Below are 24,080 nucleotides of genomic sequence, written 5' to 3' on the forward strand. Positions count from 1 at the left end.
ATTGCCATCTGCTGATGGAAAATTTGGGGAATCGTGGAAAGCTGCTAAGAAATCACCAAAAAATTCAGCAAAGCAAACAAAAGCATTGAGCCTTAGCTCCAAAAGCAAAAGTAAAAAATAAAAAATTCTCATGCGTCGTACTCACGATTCTTACGTCACCAACCGTCTGATCAATTTGATTGAAAATGTTCTTTAGCCTTCTGTGCAGTAACAATACTTAACAAAATCAGTAGAGAAAATCTCGTAGTGAGTGAAGCTACACTAATCGGACCAAAATCCTGGATGACGAAACTCTATTTACAGAGAATGACTCGCCAGCACTCAATCTGTAAAGATAAACCAGTCGTCTTCAATGAAAAAACGTTCAAATTCAATTTGCAGAGAATGACTCGCTAGCACTCGATCTGCAAAGATCAACTTTGGCCGGCTTTATAATTGAAACATCAGAAAACAGACTCAATCTAGTCTTTGAAGCCATAAACCGTAACTGAACCTACGGAGTCAGTGCGTTGGAAAGTTACCACAGCAATTTGATCAAACCATCTGTTATCGACAGCGACGGTAAAAAGAAGCGAAGATCTATAATGTCATCTTATTATAGGAGAATTTAAGGTCAAAACTTTTGAAGTAAAAGATTTTGTCTGTTAAAAATACTTACATCAATCGAAGTAACAGATTCCGTAATATTTATACTGATAGTGATATCCTTCTCATAAACTAATGAATTATTAAAATCATCAACGTTCAATCCAAAACATGTGAGTCATGAATCTCATTAATTTTCCATTCAATTCAATATTATTCTTCCTGTCGACATTTTCGTGCTTCAGTTACATCCATTTAAAATCTAATATTTCTTTTTATTATTAAAGCCGAACGAATATTATGTTTTCAAAGCTATTTAACAGCGCGGACATCTTCGTTAACTGATAAATATGTTTCAGAATTTTGTATTTAACAACAAAAAAACCCACACACGACACCCTTAATTATGTACTTAGCCTACCTGCCTTTTTCAAAAATTTTCAAAAGAAACCCTAACAAAAGACAGGTAAAAATCCAATTTTTTATTCTAATTTCTATTCATGATATTTTATCTGCATCTCATACGCTAACACGATCTATGGCACAAGCACACTCTACAGTCGCCGAGGGTATGAAAGATTTTTTTTTGTATTTTTCGACGGCAATGACCCCGGTATGTGGAATGGAATAGAGTGGTTGTTTGTTTAAAATAGGTCAATGACATGTTGTGGTATTTCATTTTACTATTTTTTTGGTTCTATCTTCGAACAGAGAGTCATTTGATTCTGGAACAAATGAATGAAAAGTGGATTGGACGAGCGTTTTGTTAAATGATTTTTAAAATGAAAATATCAATGTGCATGAGGAAATTAGAATTTTGTATGTAACGGGAATTGTTATAGGTGCACTAATTATAAGTTACCTGTGCACACATTGCACACATGTTATTAAAAACATGTTGGAGTAAATCTAACCGGAAGTATGTCTGTTATGAATGTCGCATTGACGAGAGATAAATGTTAAACGTTTTGTTAAACTATTTGATTAGGTTAAACTGATCAATGAAGCAAAAAGTTGTCTCGATTCGTATAAAAAACGTTTAAATTATTCAGAAAGTTTTGTGAAAGAAACCGGTCAATAATATTCAAAATTTTAACAGAGACGTCATCATTGTCAGATCTCCAACATATGGCAAAGAAACGATCAGAAGAAACAATACATCCACGGTAAGAGATACTTATACAGTTTGAATCGAAAACATTATTGTCTTTACTGTAAGTGAGTTATGTGAAAAAATGCATCTAACATTCTAACACACACAGGTGAAACCGCCGCTCTCTTTTATAAAACAAGAGTTTTGTAATAATATACATATTCGACGATGGGGAAAATAACGCGATGGTCGCTCAGTGTACAATATTATTGAAAGGTAAAAATTGTTATTATATTACGCCAGGTAAAACACATTAAAGGCATTATAATGTAACATTCGAGTAAGTGAGTTCGTAACATTGTATTGTAAGAAGAGAAAAATATAATGACGTTGCCGCGTCACGTGACCACACCAGTTAAACCACTTTTTGAACATTTAATCGTAGACCGCACCTTAGAGCGACACGAATTGTTTTTACCTTTTTGAGAAAAATCGCGAACTATTTCGGTTAAAAAATCGATTAAATAATTGACTTTTCCATTTCAATTCATAAACAAAACATTGTGCGTAGTGTTTTCTGCATTTTTTTATTGTCTTTAAGTCGTCTGAACGGGTGCATTGACTAGAAATTTATCGATTAAAAGTGTAACACCGAATTCGGGCATAAAATATAATGTAAGTGACGACCGAATGTGTTTCATTCCTTTTAACGTTTTTTTTTTGTTCCATTGCAAGTTGAGAGGCTTGAGAGTTTCTTTGTGAATCGTTGGTGTGTTACAGTGTTTTATCGATGAATCTAGCGGAGAATAACTGACGTGAATTTTTTGTTGTTGCCAAACAGCATTTGAAATTGAAATTGAAAAAAGTTTGAATTTTAAATATGGCTGATTGTTGAATGCGGATACCCAGGATTACCAGTGTTTCTTGTGTTTCTTGTGTGCAAAAGAAAATATAATTTAAATCTCATTGTGTTGATGCCGTAGAGTGAATCGACGTAAACGTGATATTTTGTTAAACGAAAATTTAATTTCTTTGTTATAAAGTTTACATTTATGCAGGATATGCGCTCCCCCCAATCTGGCGCTTTAATATTTATTGTATACATTCCAATTCGAAAGAAGCCTCAGAACGAAAATTGTGTTCCTAATTCAGTTCGTCAGCCATTGATTGATTTTTCAGTTCACCTAACATCCAACTAATAACCCAAATTCGTTCAGACATCAAACAGAAAAAGAATGTCACTAATTCCGAACAATGCACAACATTTCTTTGTATTTCTTTCATCCAATCTAAATCGTGTGGCCCTTCACTTTAAGTTCAATGTAACTTGCTCGAACTTGCTGTAGGTTTTGCCTATGAAACTTAGTCATCGTTTTTTTTCTTGATTTGTTTTTCGTTTTTTTTTATTTGGAAATCAACTAACTACAAAATCGGCTTTGGTATGGAATTATTTGTAGGAGTCATTATCGTTATTTGTATGCTCACCTTACACGACCGTCAACAGAGATAACATAATCTATTTCTCGAATTGAAATTCATTTCTTTTTACGAAGTCTCGTCTATTGTTTACTGGAAGAATTATCACGAATAATGAGTTTCTAGACGATGGTAGAGGTTTTGTCTCTCCTTTTTGAAATCTCAACAAGTTCAATAAATGAATTGGTCATGAGTCATTCACTAAAATTAACATTCCGATGTTTACCTACCAAACACACGAATCTCGTATGTCTTTCAGTATGTAATGTAATGGTGTATGTGATGGGGTGATATTAGATCTGTTACTCCCTTTGTTTTAACAATATATTTCAGTATTTCACGCAGAAGCTCTATTACTTCATTTTTTTAACATACGTTTTTTACTACATAAGAAAACATTCCATCGCAGCACACCGTTTATTTATCGTTGTCTCTTTGACGACAACAGATGATTATGTCAATATACATCCATGTCGATTCTACATCCTCGTAGCTCTCACGATTGCTAAAATGTTGGAATGATATTCTTAGAAAAAAAAACTGTCAACGAAACCACCAAAGGGCAAAATCAGCCGATAATAATATTCTGCAATTCTGCAATTTAGAGAAAATCTTCAGCTTACCAGTGTCAGTCACAAAGATTAGCGCGTGGGCGTGGACACTGTTTCATTTTTGGTTATTTTATTCTCACATATTCTCATATGTGTCCTTTGTCGTATCCTTGCTCCATGCAGACGCAATCAAATTTCACTATAAAATTCACCAAATTTATTGAATTTTTTAGTGAAATGATTCTCAATACTCAATATTAGGCCCTTATGTAATGCCCAAAATTAGTTTTTCTTTTGGTGGGTGGTAGGAGAGAGAGCTCTAGAGACTGTCAGTATTCCTGAAATTATTTTTCAAAATTAACAAGAACTCAAGAATTTCATTCTCAACGAAAATTTTGTTCATTTCGATCCATCATTAATTTGACGATAGAGAATTTCAGTCACTTTCTTCCATATTGTCCTATCTGCTTCAGTAAATTTAGATTGTTCAGCTCAATTTTTGAATAGTTTCAACATTTCGAATTTTGTTTATTTGGACATCCACTTCAAAAGTGAATAGAATTCCGAATCGACAAAAAAAAATTGAACGACGAGTCGAGCTTCAAAAATAAATATTTGGTTTTAGAAGTGAAATTTGTTTCGCCTTTTGCGTGTTTATTGTTGCATCATTGATCATTGTCACAACCTTATCACTAGTATACACTAATGCTAAACCTTACAACAATAAGTGCTGTTGTTGCGTTCATTCAAATGACTCGATTTTACACTACACTTACAACGAATAACTATTCTAATTTTTATGTTCGTGCACCAAAAAGCGATAGTGCATGAATTTCAGTGACAATTAGACTCATTTCATCTTTTGTTCGATTTTGTGTTTATTTTTTATCGGAACTCATTACGGTCGAGCAACGACGACGACAGCTTTTTGTTATGTTTATGTATACACTTAATGAAAGCGTAGTAATATCACGGTCCTATGATAAATGTTACATTTGACAATTTAGTGGGTGATTCTCTGTAGAAAAAAAAAATGTCTGTGACTCATAGAATACATAGAATCACGTACAGATAACTGAATCTATCGTATATTTAGTTTCGCTATGACCATTTTTTTAATGATGAGTCACATAACATGTAGTCTCGCATACCGCACCAATTTTCAGCAATTCATTTTTTTACTTCTCTGTTAATTTGAAAACTGTTTCAAACTTTCTAACAATTTTATGATTGTCATCATCACTGATTACACTTCCTTTCAAGTGTTCTGATTTTTCTGTTTTTTTTTTTTATATGAGCCACTGACCACCAGCAATGAAGTTATTATAAAATAAAATTCCAAAAATTTGTTAATCAATTTCGAATAATCATTGTGAGAAAAACGTTCAACCTACCTTGCGAAACGGCGAGTGTTACGATTGAGGTTCAAGCTAACAATCTGCATAACGACAGTTTAATAGGCTAAACTCATGTTACGATAAACTTTTAGCTAAGGTTTTGGTACTGTTTTGCACTCGGTTGCACACGTAAAAAAAGCCACTGTACGAGAGCAGTCACAGTTTTCAATTAAAGTTTAATCTTTCACTGGCGACACGCATATCAGCGGTTTTACTATTGGATCTATTACTTCATTTGGTATAAGTGTTTTCAAGAGATTGATTTCAAATCTTTTACATCATTTTTGTTGAACGTAATTTTGGCTCTACAAGACCGCATTAGATATAGTTTGTCGTATATTTCTAAAGTAATTATCGACAACACATAATAGTAACAGGTTCTTCAAAATTCTATCTAGCAGCAAAATGAGAAACCAGATTCAAACAACCGTTTTAATTGCATAGCCGTTTTAAGTCCAGTATCTTCAGGTTGTTTGCACCACAGTTCTACATTGCTGCTGATTTTCGGCTGGTGCAACGAATCGCGAGCCGGTGCGTGAGGGGGAAGCTACACGAGCAAAATACTGGGAGAGGTGCTACTTTTGCTATTGGAAAGGAAAAAAGAAAAAGAAGGAAACAGAGCGACAATAGAAGGTAGAACCCCACATTTTCCTTATACCTTCCTGGCTCTTTTTCAATTCCTTCAGAACGTCGTCACACTGGTGTCGACCCATCTTTTCCAATCTTAGTGTGTTGTCTATTTCACTAGTAAATAATTATTTTCAAGACAATTCCTCTAACTAACTTTCCACTGATCGATCATAGCAAGTAGCAAGAAAATGACGCGACACAAAAGTTTTTCAATACTTCAACAGTCAAAATTGTAGTTGGAGTTTATTAACAAATTTTCATAAATGTCCCAAATTGTCAACGAACTCGCCACGGAATACACAGTGTTGCATGAAAGTTTAGACAAATTAATAGAAAATTTAAGCGAAGAAAAATCGAAGCGAATAGTAGATCCAAACACACTCCAAAACATTGAAAAATCGTTTTCGATTCTGAACTGTAGCCTCGACCAAACGGATAAGACTTTCTATTTGGCGCGCAATGACGGGAACGTTCCAATATTAAAGAAAATGATTGAAAACAACTTCAAACCCGAACGGAAAATTATACAAACCATTGCCAGAACCGTTTACAATGTTTCTGCGACGCAAGGTCTACGAATAGCGTACGATTCGTGGCGCAATCACATCGATGATAAGTTGTTCGAATTGCATAATATCTTTGAGGATATAGTCAGAAGAAATGACAGTACAATGAATGCGGACTGTCGTCAAGTTTATCTCGGATTTGATCACCATCAAAAAGAAGCACAACATCATGACGCACTGTTCGAGGAAGCGATTCGAAATGAAGATATCCATAGCATGGCCGAATCTTGTTCTATGGATATCCCAGATGAGTTGAAAATACTGAATAGCATTGAAAAGAAAATTGAACGATTGAGCAATTTGTTTCGTTGAAATTTTCCAATAAAAGTGTTTGTGGCTTCAAACATATTCGTTGTTTCGAAAGAGACACAAACATTGTTTTGGTGCTCCACTTCAATAGATTATATCGCGTTTCTAACCCCGCCACCCTGAGCCCATGATCATTTATTCGCTAAAAGTTCTCAGAGGGAAATTGTATTTGAATTACAAAGTTTAAGATTCGACAGAGTAGGGGGATGTCCTTGTGACCGCCATTTTAAATGTGTAGGAGAATAGAGGACAAGAGGGAGGGGGTTCTATAGAACTAGAAACTCAGTGTAAACGTCATTTATACGGCATTTAAACGACATGAAACATAGTTAAATTCTCCACTACACTTCGTGAGAGATTCGGATTTGTTAAAAGCCACTCAGCCATTTTAGCCGAGAACTTTTACAGAGGTTACTGTGCCAGAAGCCACTTCACCAGTGTATGATTAATTGCCGAATATGTTACTTCTTTCTATGTAAACATTTTCAAGGCATTGATGTAGTAGTATATTACTTCCGAGGTTCCAAGTTGTGTATTTGATAAGTGGGGTGTTACAACCCGACCCGAAGGTGAGGGCTGTATTCCCCACTTGTCAAATAACAACTTGGAACCTTGTAAGTACAATGCTTTACGTGATTAGGCAATGCAAATGAAAATGAAACATGCCGTAACACGTAAAAATCAATTACTTCATAAATTTCACCATATGTTTTGTTATGTAAGGCCATACTTACCCAGAGCATATTTACATTTGTCCCTTCTGTCGATAACAAATGAGATAGCCAGTTAATATGGTTCAGATATCTAATTGTTCATGAATAGTTAAGATGGTGCAGTTCTTAGGAGTATGACGACGTGGACTATTTAATTTTCTATCGGCGAGTAAGCCGGTGCTTCATAATTTATTCCAGATTTAACTTGGGTTTTGAGATCCAAATCGTTCCAGTCAAGGTCTACTTCATCAAATGTGCATTTTTAATTCAGAAACACATTTCTTTACGCCCTGGCTATTCTAACCATATAATTTTCTATCGACGCCTTGCCATTAAAATGATAGTTATCGTGAACCAACCGAACCAACATTTTTCTTTCTTCTTAATTTTATGCTACCGATGCCTCATAACATTCGTTGTGTTGAAGATTCTTGCATGAATTTTCTCTTCATCAAGACATTTTAATTAGTAATTCAATTTGTTGATTTATGTAATGGAAAGAGCCGAATCATTAAAACGGTAAAAATGTTGTAAAAATTCACGGCTTTTTGTTCGCCGTGCCAATTATTCGTTAATATTATCAAATTACCGAAACAGATGATATATTGTCTTGGCGAACAATAACATCATAAATTTTGAGAGAACGATATCTCCGGCTTTATGTTCGAATGTTTCGGTTACACAGAGCTCGGGTTTGTTACCTTTCGCTTCAATATGATGTTTACTATTTACGAAGGTACAGAGACAACAATTTTATACATAACATAAATACCTCATTAAAGCCTACGACAATCCAAGACCATTAAAGACATTAAAACATGCTTAACATACACATAAAGCATAAATGTTATGCTTGTAACCATCGCGATCGTTGTAGTCGATTTCATCATTGCCCATCGATGACGATCCATGACGTGACGGTATCCACGGTTGGTTGAATGCCGTGCGGGGACGGTGTCGACGTACTGGTTTCTTTCTTGTGATCTACCAGGTTTTTTTTTCTTTCTTTCTTCGTAACCACAGTTCGAAACATACTTCCACAGTCCACATACAATTCTTGATTTTGTTTCGTTTTGCTGAAGACGTTAATAATGTGTCGCGTTCAAGAACAACAAGCATTCGTTTGCGCGTGAAACGTAATTTTGAACGGCAAACCAGACGAAAAACGAATTTTATATTCTCTGCTGTATCGACCGTTGAGTACAGTTTGGATTTTTTCTGTTCAGTCTAACGTGAACCACGGTCGGTAGAAAATATAATTTTTAGTTTTGCTGAAACGTTCGTTAGCTTGTTAGTCTGTGAACGCTTCGGGGAGTTTGGTTTGAGAAAGGTTAATGTTGTCATTTAACGAAATTAAAATCGAATGCATTGTGTCGTTGATGTACGCACACCCGTTTCTGGCACTATAACATATAAAACTTGTTCCATGAATATCGTTTATTGTTTCACGGGAATAATTTGCATTTAATGGGCAAGTGATATTTAAATGTGGTTTACAGAAGGCGACTGATTATTGTCTTCGCCGTTCGTATAATGTATACGTGAATGATGAATCGTCTATCATTAATTTACATGGAAATTTTAATTCAATTTGTTCGTCATTTAATGAAACATAATCAACTTGTGATTCATTCCTACAACCGATCATATTGTTGAACGTAAAAAAAATTGTTTTCATTGCATTTATACAAATGACCTACATAGTAAAATGGGTTTGTTTTGGTGTTATATATAATGTGAACGTGTAACTGTAGCAATTGAAACAAAACACGGCACACAAAATCAATACAAACCATTCACAATTTACAATAATGCCGTCCTTACAACTTGACCCATTACCGCTCGCCACTCGTGTGGTTTATTACGCTGTGTTTCACCTATTGTTTATGTTATGAAATTGTTTATTGAATAGCCGACTTGGCATTTAAATTTGCGATCTTTGGTCGGTACTTTTCTTATTTTATTTTTGTTATATGTTCAGTGCAGCACACGAATGTATAAACATTTGGATCCATCGAAGAATTGTCTGCTAAAGTTAACATTTCTTGAGAGTCACATTAAAGGTCAATCGAATTATTTATTGATGAAGACAAATTCTTCGGTGTGTTGTGTTTAGGAATTTCGATTTTAAAATCAAACTACTCGACGTTCTCGTTGTCGGGGATTGTCTAATATTCAATATATAAGAGATAAACTAGCAATCAACAAGTCAACAAATTTCCACTTGGAGCAACTTCTCATCTTTATTAGAACTTTATTAGATAAACGAGACAGTCTTAATTCATATTGAACAGTTAAATACATAAACGTGACATGTCATATTAGCGAATTGTAAGAAAAATAGTTTGAAACAGAAAGCCTATTCGAAACGGAGCTAATTGTATGAAATTTCATTTTTATTATAATTCGCTAATGTGATACGTCCTGTTTCTGCATTTAACTATTGATTCAGACAAGTAATCGAAATTTGTGGGAGAAACCGATAAACGTCCAATCAAACATGGATAAAATTGTCGTGGATTTCGTATTTTCAAATCTCAACTGGAGCTTTTCATTTACTGTGGAATGCAAATTGACAATGTTTCAAACCACTTACAAATCGTAAAAGCTACCTGCCTTTGTTACGAGGAAAACGACTGAAATTTCGCAAAGTTTATCTTGTCATTTTCCAGTGAAACGCCTCTATTGTTCAGTAATTAATGAAACCATTCCAACCTCACCCACACAGTCATTTTCAACATTAACTATATAGCAAGTACTTTACGGGAATAAATTTAATTGGAACGGTATCCAACATCGAAGCACATTTCTAAACGAGAACAGCATAGAATGTCTGTTCCGAAGACTGATCGTTTTGTATTTAAATAAATTCAAACATACGGCTCGTATTAACAATTTACAAATCGCAAACAAATTTCCACACTTGTTTCACCGTTCATTCAAATGCCGAGCAAACAAACAAATATTTGTATCAATATGTGTATACGAAAATGATAACTTAACATAAAGAATTTCACCTGTTCTAATGGTTTCCAGTATTATATCTTATCTGTTAAGCGAGTCATAACCTGTTATCGTCCGTAAATTCGATATTGAGCTGATAAGAGCTGTTTTGATAGTAGTGTGGAAGTGCTATCCGTTTTATTTGTGTACCGTGAGAGATTAGCTTGTAGGCTGACGAATTTCAATTTACATTTTTTTAACGTAGCTGTTGGGTGTGTGAAGTAAAATTCGAAGCGAATTGGTGATCGTCTTAAAATTTGTAATTAAAAATACCGAAAGCAGAACTAAACTGAATTTTCGTTTAACACAAAATCAACATTTTTAATTGCATTTCCAGTGATTGAAAGCCAACAAGAAAAATGAGTTGAACTAAAAACAATCAAAATGCCGAGAAACTTGTATCAAAATCTAGTGAAAAAATGTGTCTTACTAACGATATTAGTGTTTGTCGTTGTAAATAGTCAAGAAGTGTCTTACAATGAAATCAACAGCGACAGTGAATTGAATTCGAATAGTGAAACAGAGCTCCAAGGTGGAGAAATTGTTGGCGAAAGAACGTTACGATTAGCGGAGAGTCCGTATGTGTTAAAAACGGATTTGATTGTGGAGAATGGTGCCAGATTGTTCATCGAACCGGGTGTTCACATCCATTTTGCTCCTATGATTGGGATTACAGTCAAAGGCGAAATTACAGCTGTGGTGAGTAACTCATGTTTTTAACTAGAATTCAAGACTATTAGGATCAGAGCGAGAAAACCGAGGACTAGTTAATTATAACTTGCCTTGGGGTGCTTGTCAAAATATTTGCTTCTCTTTCAACATGTTACGATGCGAGCGAGAGGACTGAAGACCAGTTTATTATAACTTACCTTGGGGTACTTGTCAAAATATTTCTTTCTCTCTCATCATAATAGTCTATGACTCCCTTTACGATTTAGTACAAAAAATCACCCCTCGATTTCCTAGTCCAGTTCTACATTCTCTATTCTATTCTCTATTCTAACACGATTCATTCATGAGAAATAATCGACGACACCAAACCCAATATGGTGATTTTACGATATTTACTATGCCTAAACCAAAGAAGGCTCGACCCATTAACCATGAGAAACATGCAAACTTTTTTCAAATTGTTTGTTTAACTTGACCGTTACGTATGCTAATGATGTTACGCATATGTTACGCTACGCGTAAGCAAATATGATATGACATCAAAATCTCCAATCTATTGATTATTTATTGATGCATGCTTAGCGGTTCTATTCAAGGTCTATGCGCGATATGAGTCACTTCGTGAGATATTTGTATATCTCAACAATAAAGCAAAGATATTTTCCAGTTGAGATTTAGCTAATACGTCGAATATGTCTTGGTCCAGTATAACCACTTATCATTCATGAATCACTCTTAGCAAATATCGGCACAAGGTGTTAGTGGTGACGTGTGATGATGATGTTTTTTTTAGTAGAAAAATGTTAATAAATTATTTGATTTGTTGATTGTTTTCATTCAGCCGGCTGTAGATATGTAGGTAGGTAGACATCGATTTTTGGCAGATTCATTGACCTTCCAAAAACAACGATGGGAAAATAAAGCAATAATCTGTTTCTTGAACTGTCTTTTAGTCTTTTATGATGCAAAATGTGTTAATTCAAATGAAGTCATAGTTTTTGTACAATAGGTGACACCTACGCACTGTCTAGCACCGAAGCTGACTTTGACGTCACTCAAATAGAGACAGTGCGTTGGTGACACTTTAAACATAAGAAGTAGCAGATCATTTCATAGGAATGATACAGTTGCTAAGAAGCTAATGATTATAGTAAATGACTTCATTCGAAGACCTGTGTGTGATAGAGATTTCTAGAAGTTGGTAACAAAACGGATTAGGTTTATATTGGGTTTGTCTAACCTAAGAAAATGCTGTCTTTATCGGGTAATATTAACCAAACTCACAAAATACTTCATCGTTGTGACAATAGACCAAACTGTATCCTCTTTCCAAATACATCAGGGCTCTTTATTATTGCTTATTTGGAAAGGATTACTGGTGCATGAGCTATGATGATTCTTGAGAGTTTTGTTGTCGACTGAAACATGCTTAGAAAACGTTTATTAATGTAGCTGTCGACAACTCTACTATTAACTAAAAGGCAGAAGTGGAAATAACTAGTTCATGCCTTGCAGCCGAGTTTCGGAATATTTTTCCTCTGATTTCACCTTTTTACATAAAAAGTTGTATACGTCTTGGAATATTGATCTTAGGCAATTTCGAGAATTGAAGCGCAATCGAAGGACAACTTGATACCTGCTGGCAATTCCAGTAATTATCGATTGACTTCGAACTTCGATGGAACAAACACACAGTCAAAAATATGACCCGCTCCCGCCCTAATTATAGCACAAAGCGTTTTTTATTGCAGAAGGAAAATTTTCATGGGGAATTCGGTACCGTAGACCAATAGTGATTTAGGACTTCTGCCTTAGTGTCTGTACAATTGTCAATAGCTTCAACAAATCGAATCGACTCATGGAACAGGTCAATTTATAATTAATTCCTATGATGCTGTTGTAACAGTTGTATTTGAACATTGAACATCTAAGGTCGAAGCATTATAATTTGATCGATTCTATTCATTTTTAAATAATTGTAGTTTTCGAAGAAATCATTTCGAAAACATTACAGTATAAAAGCTTACACATGCGCATTAGAGCTGTTTACTCGCGGTATACCTGCGGTAATCGGTTCAAATGCACGTGTCTAAGCTTTTATACTTCGAAATGATTTCTTCGAAAACTACAATTATTTAGAAATGAATTAAATGAGTAGAATCGATCAAATTATAATGCTCCGACTTTACACTACTACGTTTATGATTGTCTTTAGTTTTAACCTGTCCTTATATGTCACAGTCAATTTAATCGAATCAATTTCGATCATCGCATCAATTTTATTGTTGCGGAACATTGGTGTCATACCATAAACAGCTTTTCCATTAAAACAAATAAATTTCAACTTCGTCGTTAGTCGTTACAATATAATTCACTTTACTGATCAAATAATCAGCTGCACATTCCATTTATGCAACCTTCCATACACTTCCACACCCATTATCGTTTCGTCAAACAGCGCCGACCTTCCTATACCAATCACTTTAAAACATCCTATTTTTTAAGCGATGAAAAATGATTAATTCATTAATGCATCATTAACCCCAAACGAGATTATCTGACACCTTTAATTAAATTTAATTGGAGCTACTCTCATTCTTGTTTGGCACACGATGTCAATATTTTTGATTAAAAACAACATATTTAATACAATAAAGACATGGGTACGTACATGAGTGTACCTTCAAATAACTATCGTTGTGCAATGCTCTCAAGTAATGTAATGAATTTTGATCGTGTGATCCCCTTTGTTTCAGAATAATTGTTCGTTGTAACAATGTGTTGGATTCTATATACAATGTTCTAAATGTCTTGTAAAGCCATTCATCATGCTAATTAGTGAAATAATTAAAATAATTTTAAAATATCAAGTTACTGTAATTGTTTGATGTTAAAAATGCATACCGCCGTAGCGTTTATCGGAAAAGTTGAAGACAATGAAGGGGGGACTTATGTACTTTACGAGATAAACGAAGAGAAGAAGGAAAAAAAAAATTATTCAAACAAAATTAGCCCACGCGACCAAAGTCATGCAATTTGTGTAATGTAACAAGCAAGAAGTCATAAACGAATTATTAGATTTAATTTAATTGTCTACACTAATTTCATTCATTCCAACGGTCACCAAGTTCAGCTGGAAATATTTTATTTGTACGTTTCATTTCATAAACATCTTTATATTCATATTCAACACATTAAAATGATTAAGACTCTAGTGCTACATATACCATATACCATAGCATGTGGCACTTAATGCCATTTGAAATTTATTTTGATTTTTGTTCAGCTGAAAAACAATATCCATTATTTGTCTGGTTATATCATTCGCGTCTAGCGTGAATTTTTTCTGGCCAATGATTGACCTCAATCGTAGACGATATGCAGGAAATAATTTGCTTGTTTCTTGTACAAAAGGTTTGCTTGAAAATCCAGGAATTTTTAAACTTCTAAGTTAAACTTCTAAAAACTGTACAACGGAAGCAGGGTTACTTGTAACATTGACCTTAACTCGCACTAAACGTTAGCACCACACAGTCCATACGTTCAGTTTCAAATCTATAGACGATTCTGAAGATAATTTTACTTTGTAGGAGGTATACCCAGCTCTTCATCATCGTCTCGCTTTAATGACAAATGACTTCATTTCTCTTAAATTGCCGTTAATGATCGTAAAAGAAAGAAATTTTCATTAATTTTAACATTCAGTTCATTAAGAGTACTTTGCGAAATCTGGCGACCAGCTCATGTGAAATCGAGACTCTAAACATATTTAATGCTTAAACGATTGTTACGTTATACATAGGACAGAGGCGCTGAGTTGAGTTAATCGTTAATGCTCAGCTCATGGAAGACAAGATTATTTTTCTAGACTCCACCTACCGAAAGTGAATATTAGAAATCTGTTTTTTGGTAGCTACTCCTCAATGAAATGTTAAAATTGTCGTCTCATGGGAAGCAATTGTCACCCACGCCTCCATAAACTCGGTGCCAATGGCTGAGGAGAGTTCCTTTTTTTGCTTATGCATTTGCAGATTAAATTGGTCTTGATTTCGATTATTATACCGAAAACAATCTCCGGAACGTTGTCTCTTTCTTAATTGTATTAAAAAAAAAACTGAGTCTCAGTGTCCTGGACAGGACAAATTTAGTAAAAATAATGAAGGAGTAGAGATTTAAAGCACTCAGTTTTGTAAATTGTGGAAATCATGCACATCATGAATTTAAAGTTGTCGATGTACTCAGATTTATCAGATGAGACAATGGTGTCTGACTACAACTGCGCTTTGGAGAAATGGTCGTCACCTATGATATTTATTCCTGTGGATAAAACGTGCCAAGAGAGCTGGGATAACGTAGTAATTTCAGAAAATATTAATTCATTGACATTCAGTTCAGAAACAGAAAAAGCAAGATTCTTAACATCAACAGTCCATGAATCAAGCGCCTGGCTTTCAGCTTTACACAATAATGCATTCAGAATTTCAATTGTTTTACGTATTGGAGCTAAAATTTGTAAACGTCATAAGTGTAGATATCGTCAGTGAAGACGGTTCTCATGGACTGATGACGATGACTGGCCCCATCGTATCTACATTTGTCAAGCAAATCGCCCGGGCGAGTTGCAAATAAGGCAGCAAACGTTAAACTGAGCAAATATAAGAAATTGAAAGAAGACAATTACATAATCATTCCATTTGCAATAGTAGAGACTCTAGGTCCATGGTGTACTGAAGCAATTCAATTCATTGACATCTTGGGAAAGTTGTTAGCAAATGTTACGAACGAAAAGAAATCGAAAATGTATTTAAAGCAAAGAATCTCTATTGCCCTTCAACGTTCTAACGCCGCTTGTATCATGGGAACGTTCGAAGGGGATTTGAAGAAGTTAGATGGAGTCTATTATATTCTGTAATTTTTCTTTTGTGTTTGTGTGAGATTAGTTTACTTTAAGTTCGCTAAGTTAAGTTATCTTTCTCCTGTTTCTCCTGAATCAGGCCAGTTTCCATGGTTCTGGATAAATAGATTAGGGTAACTTTTGTTAAGAATAGAAGCCACTCCATGGGTGGAATTTGTTTCATATTCTGATACAAATTTAGGTTTATAAAAATGAATAAACATCTCTAAACGGAAAAAAAAAGGTTGGAACTCGGAATATCTCTTTATGGGAAACAGTGAACCATGAAGACGTCCTTTATTTGACTCTGGCGCTGCTTGAAATTTGATTAAGTCCAAATGATAGTTGAAAAAATGGCAAAAACGTAAGAAATGTCTAGTGTCCAGAACGTCAGTTCTAGTGTAGTAGGAACGTCAGCATTAGACATTACTTTGGAGTTACTCCTTAAGCAGTCACAAAAACATTTAATCAGGAACGAGAACGGAAATGAAATAGTTATGCCACACGAAAAAACTTTTGTAAAAGTAAATTGCAATTTTCTCGTGATTAAATCGTGAATAACGTCGTAAAATTGAACTTTCCAAATCCTTGAACAGATATGTAGAAATGGGGATAAAATGTCTGTGCAAGACTACTATCTCAGGCTCCTGAACATGAATCATGGCCGGCCAGCTGGAAACAGCGAACGTCTTCAATCGATTGAGTCATATAAGCCCAGGCAAATTCACTTCTAGGATATGTGACTCGAAGTAGATAAAAAGCAGACAAAAAAACGGTTTCACCAAGAGTGAAGTAAATACCTTCATTTAATTAGTTTCCGGATAGTGGAAATTGCAAACATTTCATTGACTAATATACCGATGTAACATTTATTAGAATGAGTTGCGGAATAACAAATTCTTCGAAGGTATGTTATGAAAGCCATGCTATAATATGCATAATAATCAAAGCGCGAAAGTGAAATATCAAATTATAGACTCACATCGTTGGACTGAAATCACTTCTATACGAAGTAAAAAACGAATTTGTTGCATACACAATCCAATTGTACCTTTAATGCCACGTCTAACAGATATATATGACGTCGTCTATAGTATAGTCAAAATATATAGCAGCTTAGACATTACTTCAATTAATTTGTTTCATTTAGCAGTTGGCAAATGTCCATAAAAAGGATTTTATGCGCTTGGTGGAGCAGTTTTTGTTATTTTAATTTATACGGCGCCAAAGCAACGGGGTCACATTTTCGCTTTTCTGCAAATCGATTTTATGTTGACGACATGAAATTGTGCATGAATGCAAGTTCTGTATACGTTACTATCGTACCCACTGTACGTTGTACGTACATGTACACATTTATAATTATATAGGAGCGCACATAGAATGTTATTGAACTTGAAAAGAGTCAATGATTTATCTGGTTTTTCAATTGGAGATCGTGATTATAATGTTTGTCATTTCATTATTATTTCAGGGAACACCGGAACAACGCATCATTCTAACCACACAATCGAATTCTGGGTATGATGCTAGCAGCAGCATCACTCCAGAGGATTTGGGTGCACGTTTAGTAGATGGTCCCTCGCCATTAGCCGGTAGACTACAATTGTTCCATCAGGGAAAATGGCGATCCGTTTGTACAAATTCCAGGAAGTGAGTCCTTTATATCCCTTCTATTATTGGTCTGATGTTAACTGATGATTTAAATGACTTTCCTTAGCTGGACAATACCAGACTACGAAACCACTTGTCGGCAAATGGGTTTCCAGGGTGGACGTTTTTGGAATTGGATGGAAAAAATACAAAATTTTGATCCGAGAATGATTTATGAAGAGCCTGCTTGCCGCGGTACCGAATCGTCATTAACGGAATGCATGTGGGATTCACGACAAATCGGTGCAGGAAGCTGTGATTATCATAACGATATCGGGGTACAGTGCCTTCCTCTACACGAAACAGCATCGTCGAATTGGCGAGGCATTCGATTCGAGAATGCTCCAACGGAATTGCGATTAGCTTGGGACAATACTGTTTATGAATCCGTCTCCAAATCACAACTGCAATACGTGGATATTATTCGGGCTGGCTCGGGACGTGGTCGATCAACTGTGGCCTCGCTTGAAGTTTTAGGCAATCCACCAGTCATGAGCTTTGTAACCGTCGATCATTCTGCATTTACGGGTATTAATATCACACGACCGGACTCTGCATTCACAATACGGGAAGTGACGGTTCGCCGGAGTAGAGGTATTGGAATTTTTGTAAATTCCAGTTATGGATTTGCACATATCGAAGATTGTAAAGTGGACAATAACGGAGACGATGGCATCAAGTATGTTGGACATGATCTACGATCCGACGAACGAATGGATCGCAGCAGTATTTTCGACTTTTGTACATTACCCACGACTGCTGGCCAAACATATCCGATATCGGTGTCACTAAAACAATCGCAATTCGCTGGCGCAACCAAAGAATGCGCAAAATACTTTTTCACGAAGCCCGGCTACCTTCTGACCGTGAGCTTTGTTCATTTTGTGTTAAAGACAAACGAAACGGCTGAACTACAAATATACGACGGACAGTCTACCAATGATCGACTGCTGACGTCGTGGTTACTAAGAAACAACACTAGACCGCAAAGTGTGACGAGTACGCGAAATCAAATTTACGTAAGATTTCGAGCGGATCCTAGATCGCAAGTGGTTGGATACTTACGGCTGACAACTGGACCGTTTAAGGCTTATGACTTGAATGTGACAAAATCTGTGGTAGCTGATAATGGTGGTCGTGGCATTGCCATCGACAATTTAAGATCTCAGATACATGTGCATCGTAGCTCTGTATCGAATAATGGACATGCAGCTGGAGTCCATGTAACAAGTGGTGCTGGTGATGTAAATGTGACAGAGAGTCACATTAGTTTCAATCACGGCGGAGGTGTTAATGTTACGTACTACGGTGGTAACCGAAACATTTCGAGGTCATCGATAAGCTCGAACGTTGGTTATGGAGTTGCGGTATGGCTGAATGAAACCATCAATAAGGATCGTCAAGAGTTCGTGTCATTCAACCAGACCTCAGTGGTTGAATATTCGGAGATTATCAAGAATTTGGAGACGGGAATATTGCACGGTAATTTCTGTGGCAATTCATACGTTAACATTACTGGCAATCTGTTCAACGAAAGTCTGTCGAACTCACTAGATGTTCAGACTTGTTGGTTTGCCCGGAATGAAGGACAATTCCTGCGACTACAGATCGGACACAACGTATTCGAACACGACAACAAGATTGGCGTGATTATAAGTCCGGCTTTGAATTTAATCGGAAAGATCGAATACAATCACTTCCGGCACGGTAAATATGGAGCTCTACTCATCCGGAACAAACCGTGGGAAGAATTCCTTCGACTACCAGTGAAACTTACCGTGCAGAATAATCAATTTTATCAGAACACCGGTGTGTATGTGGTTTCGTTAGGCCTGTCTCCGTTCGGCGATCGGGAAGTGCAATCCTTGCTGTTCACCAGAAACTTTGTTCGCATGAATAAAATTAGCGAGCCGTTCGGACCTGTCGAGGATGAAGGCGAAGGAAAATCTGGTGAGAATAGATTGAGTCCCAGGTCACGAGTCGCAGCTCCAGTCGTTATTTCATCTAGTAATGTCGATGTCTACCGAAATATAATCCAAAACTTGGACTCGAAATATGAAGTCGGATCGCAAATATCCGACCAAAGTCAAGTGATAAATGTGACCTACAATTGGCTGGGACACAGTGAAGAAGAGCAAATTTTTAAGAGACTGTTCCATCGTAAAGATCGATACGATTTAGCTAAAATAGAATACCTTCCGTACCTGCTACACAATTCGAATCCCGGTGCGACAACCATAATGCAATTTTCGACATTCGTTCCGAAATTCTTTACTGAGGGTTCCGACCATGTCGGCGGTGAAGTTGATGGCCAGGAAATTCTACCAACTGGCGTTTACAACGTTGACCGTGACATCAATATTCGTCCCGGCGGGAAATTGATTCTTCAACCTGGAGTTGTGCTTAACTTTGCACCATCTGTCGGTATGATGGTTGCTGGTAAGCTGGAAGCGCGAGGTCGAAGTCCCGACGACATTTTCTTCACCTTGAAACGAGCGCCTGTGATGACATTCGATAACGAAACCGTTGAAGGCGAAACGGAAAATTTGGACAGTGAAACAGAAATGATAATTGAAGTGCCAGAGGCAGCGTCAACAGTTCCCGTGCGATTGTTGGGCGGTTCAACGGAACACGAAGGACGATTACAGGTGTACATAAGTGGAAAATGGGGTACGGTATGTGATTATGGCTGGACTCAGATAAACGCTGCGTTGGTGTGCAATCAGTTAGGACTTGCATTGAATCCATTGGACTGGCGTCTACTACGTTCCGAAGTACCAAATGCCGGAACTACAGAAGATGTAATTCTGTCGAATGTACGGTGCACGGAACATGACATCGATATCACTAAATGTCGAGCAGAGCGAGTTTCACATGGCGAATTTCTGAATTCTTGTAGCCATGAGTACGACGTCGGCATTAGATGTTACGAAGGTGCATGGGCTGGATTAAGATTCGGTGTCTTAGCGGAACGAGCTGATCTACAGTATGTGACAATTGAAAAGGCCGGATTATTTGACTACGCGACAAATACGTTCAAGCCCGCTGTCCAGATGGATTTTGCTAAACACAACTTGGAAAATGTACGTGTCGTCAACAACTTGCATGACGGATTGGGAATAATTTACTCGGACATATACGGCGGATCCATCAACAACGTGAAGAACTCGGAGTTCGCAAATAATCGCGGAAGTGGAATCAGTTTGAAACAGTTAGGACTTCGCATTCATGGTTCCATCATAAAGGACAATCTCGGCTCTGGCATCAAACATGACTCTGTTATCTCGGCAATCGAACAGCGTGAATTAGCTGGATGGTTTCATCTAGCACCCGATTTCAACGTTCAGGAATCAGACTACCATCCAATGGTTCTCCCAAAGGAAAGTTCAAATATCGACGTTGATATGTGGCAAAATCGACACATTTTAACTGCTAAGCATTCGGGCGATCCAATTGAGAAAACAATTCACATCAGATGCCAACCGGGCTATGTAGTGGGACTGCAACTTCTGAATCCCATTCAAAATGGTTCCACTGAAGACATTTGGATCTATGATTCACAGACTGGAACGACCGAATCAGATGTGTATCAACTCAGCCGTGATTTGTCGGTATTTCCTCTATCGAGCAGCAGTTATGGAATTGTGTTGCACTACAAAAGTGGATTGAATGCTCTGGGTGGCGTTGTGCTTGTAATTTCCACGACTTCAGCTCCTGTTCAAAATATCCCCAGACGCATCGTTCGTGGTCCAGTACCAACACTTCTTGTAACATCCACAAAAATTCAACGAAATTTACGCGGCATCTCAGCCACGTACTACAATCGTTATTTGGGTGATCGAGGCGAGCATTACTTGCGCAAGGCTAACGAGTCCATCAAAATTGTTCAGTGTGAAATAACGCACAGCCAGGACCAAGCATTCTATGTTCATTCACCATTCTGGGATGTCCATACCAGTAATCTGTCGGAGATAACCATCCACATCAACAACACATTGATCATGAGTAATGGGCAAGGAATTCATCAATTTTCGCGAGATCTCCGGTCGTCGAATAATGTAAGTATCACTTTGATTACGAGCCGTGGTAGGCCAACAGTATCTTGTCAGCTTTGAAGACCTTTTGCGAGAGTTGAATTGTTGACCTTTCCTTCCAATTGCTATGAGCATTCGGGTCCGGGAAGTTCAATTTTTACTCGAATTAGAAAGAAACTGCAAGCTTGCTGAAGCTTACGAGAGATCTTGACTCAATCAAAAGACGAGCGATTCAATAATCAATGTTTCGTTTCAGCTTTTCCATTATGTTGTCCAAGACACAACGGTTGAAGGCAATCGTCAAGGTGGCCTGGACATCAGTTTACCGTACGTATGGCAATACAATGAGAACTTTACACACTCTGTGTATCTGGGCAACGACACTTGGACGCGAAACGTTCAATTCGGTGTGAACATAATGGGCCATTATGCCGTTGTTAATATCACCGGCAATGCCTTCACGGATAACGACTGTGAGTACGGACTGATTGGCTTCAAAGGAATGGAGAAGAAATTCAAAATCGACTACAATCGCATATCTGGCAACAATGGCAAATATATGGTCGAATTCCGAGCGGATAGTTTGAGCGAGGTGTTGGGTGAAGTTCCGGCCATATTCGCGTACAACGAAATCAAAAACAATCGATACGAAAAGCTTGCCAGCGTTACCAGAGGCAGTTTTCGTTTACCGCCGAGAGGACGTCGTGTGTACACCATGGATCCAACGTGTGTGATAGGATTCGGCGGTGTGCAGAAAGTGAAAATTTTCCGAAATTTGATCTCAAACAACAACATGAACTACGATCTGGTGGCTGGAGTTAAGTCCGCTAGATTGAATAACTTCTTAGATGCGACGGAAAATTGGTGGGGATCGATAGAGCCGGACCACATACTGACGAGAATATTTGATTTCGACGACTGGAACAATCATGCCGAAGTGCAGTTCAGGCCATTCTTACTCGAAGACAATGTTGATGGCAGTGTGTCTGTGAAGTACGATGACAACAGAGTGACTGACCTGGACAATATTGGAGGAAGAATTTTCGAAGATGTGCAAATATTCCAGAAGGGCATTCCGTACATAATAAACGCCGATATAACTGTGATGCCTGGTGTAACGTTAACGATTGGACCGGGTGTTGAAATGGAATTTGCGCCGAACGTCGGCATATTGGTTTTGGGAACGTTAATTGCTCGTGGTGGTGCAAGCGGTGAAATTGTTCTTCGACCTCAAACGCCAAAAGCAGCCCAGACAAGAAAAATCGAGAAACGCGCCATCGAACACATGACGAACTATGACACAATCCGCTTGTGTACGGAACGAAATTGCACATTGGACGAGAATGAAATCGACCCGACGCATCAAGGATTTCTGGAATATTTCAACCATACCACCTTGCAATGGGTGCCCATTTGTGATCGACGCTTCACCGAACGAAATGCCCAGGTTGTGTGCCGTGAATTGGGCTACGATCCGTTGGATGTTTTCTTCGGTCATGACAAACGGATCGAATATCACACCAATTCGTTGACGCGAATTTGGTCATGGGTGCAACCCTTAGAATGCACCGGAACTGAATCACATTTCAGCGAATGCGCCGAACGATTGAATGGCCAATTGTATGGTCGTCGTCACGAATGTCAATGGCGCGATGAATTTGTGTTTGTAAGTTGCAACGGTGTCGCCAATTCCCGGCAGTATTGGGGCGGTATTAGATTCGCCCATTCGGAATTCGAGAGCAATGCGTTTGAAGATAGACTGCACGATGTCAGAACACGCAGTACACGAGCACCGGAAAGTCATCTAGAATTTCTCCGCATCGAACGAGCTGGTATGCTGCACAATGAAAAATCGCCGGCCATTCAAACGATATTCAAAAATCCCCTGATCAGTTCCGTGACGATTGTAGATAGTGCTCACCATGGAATCAATCTGGTGTCACCCAGTGAAACGATCCACTTACGGGTGGTAAACATTACGAATGCATTGGGTCAGGGTATCAATGCTATTTCGTTGACCGGTGAAGGGCGTGAAAGTGATGAGTCGAGCTTCATACCATTAAAAGGTTTGGATCTTCCGTATCACCTGTTCTCGCTGATTGACATCTGTGATACGGCTAAGGAGATAACGATCGAAGAACGAGTGATCGTGTATTACAAGTACGACAATAATCCCGTCAATTGCGTCAAAATATTCAAAAGTGCCTATCGCGTCAAGCCGTTGGGTTTCCGATTACTTCAATCGAACTTGTTCAATCATTCGAAGGAGTATGGTCGACGTGACTCGATTCATCTGTTCGACGGTGACATTTACAACATTACGGCGAAATACATTGGCGGAATTGAAGCGGAAGGCGGCAACGACAAAAATTTGTTCCGAACACAGGGTCCAATTTTGAGTGTTCGATTGATTGCCAGCGGTGCTCCGGCCAAGCACGGATTCTTTGCTGAGATTGTTACGCTACCCATCTCATCGATTGGATTCAGTAAGTGATTCGATTGTC

General features: G+C 37.5%; 1 protein-coding gene across 3 annotated transcripts in view; it reads left to right on the plus strand.

Moving 5' to 3' along the window:
• The first annotated feature begins 2,097 nt into the window (after positions 1-2,097).
• LOC119070816 (protein bark beetle) overlaps positions 2,098-24,080 on the plus strand; it is a 29,349-nt gene continuing 7,366 nt past the window's right edge. The window contains exons 1-5 of one of the 3 annotated variants that reach the window (XM_037175297.1): positions 2,098-2,353; positions 10,661-11,022; positions 17,364-17,542; positions 17,610-21,600; positions 21,833-24,062. In XM_037175297.1, the coding sequence (XP_037031192.1) occupies positions 10,708-11,022; positions 17,364-17,542; positions 17,610-21,600; positions 21,833-24,062 (6,715 nt within the window). In that variant the 5' untranslated portion in view covers positions 2,098-2,353; positions 10,661-10,707. Of the gene's footprint in view, positions 2,354-8,566; positions 8,651-10,660; positions 11,023-17,363; positions 17,543-17,609; positions 21,601-21,832; positions 24,063-24,080 lie in introns of those variants that run through there. The other 2 variants (XM_037175295.1, XM_037175296.1) reach the window with 2 other exon arrangements.

The sequence above is a fragment of the Bradysia coprophila genome (assembly GCF_014529535.1).
Source record: "Bradysia coprophila strain Holo2 chromosome IV unlocalized genomic scaffold, BU_Bcop_v1 contig_106, whole genome shotgun sequence".
Lineage (NCBI taxonomy): Eukaryota > Metazoa > Arthropoda > Insecta > Diptera > Sciaridae > Bradysia > Bradysia coprophila.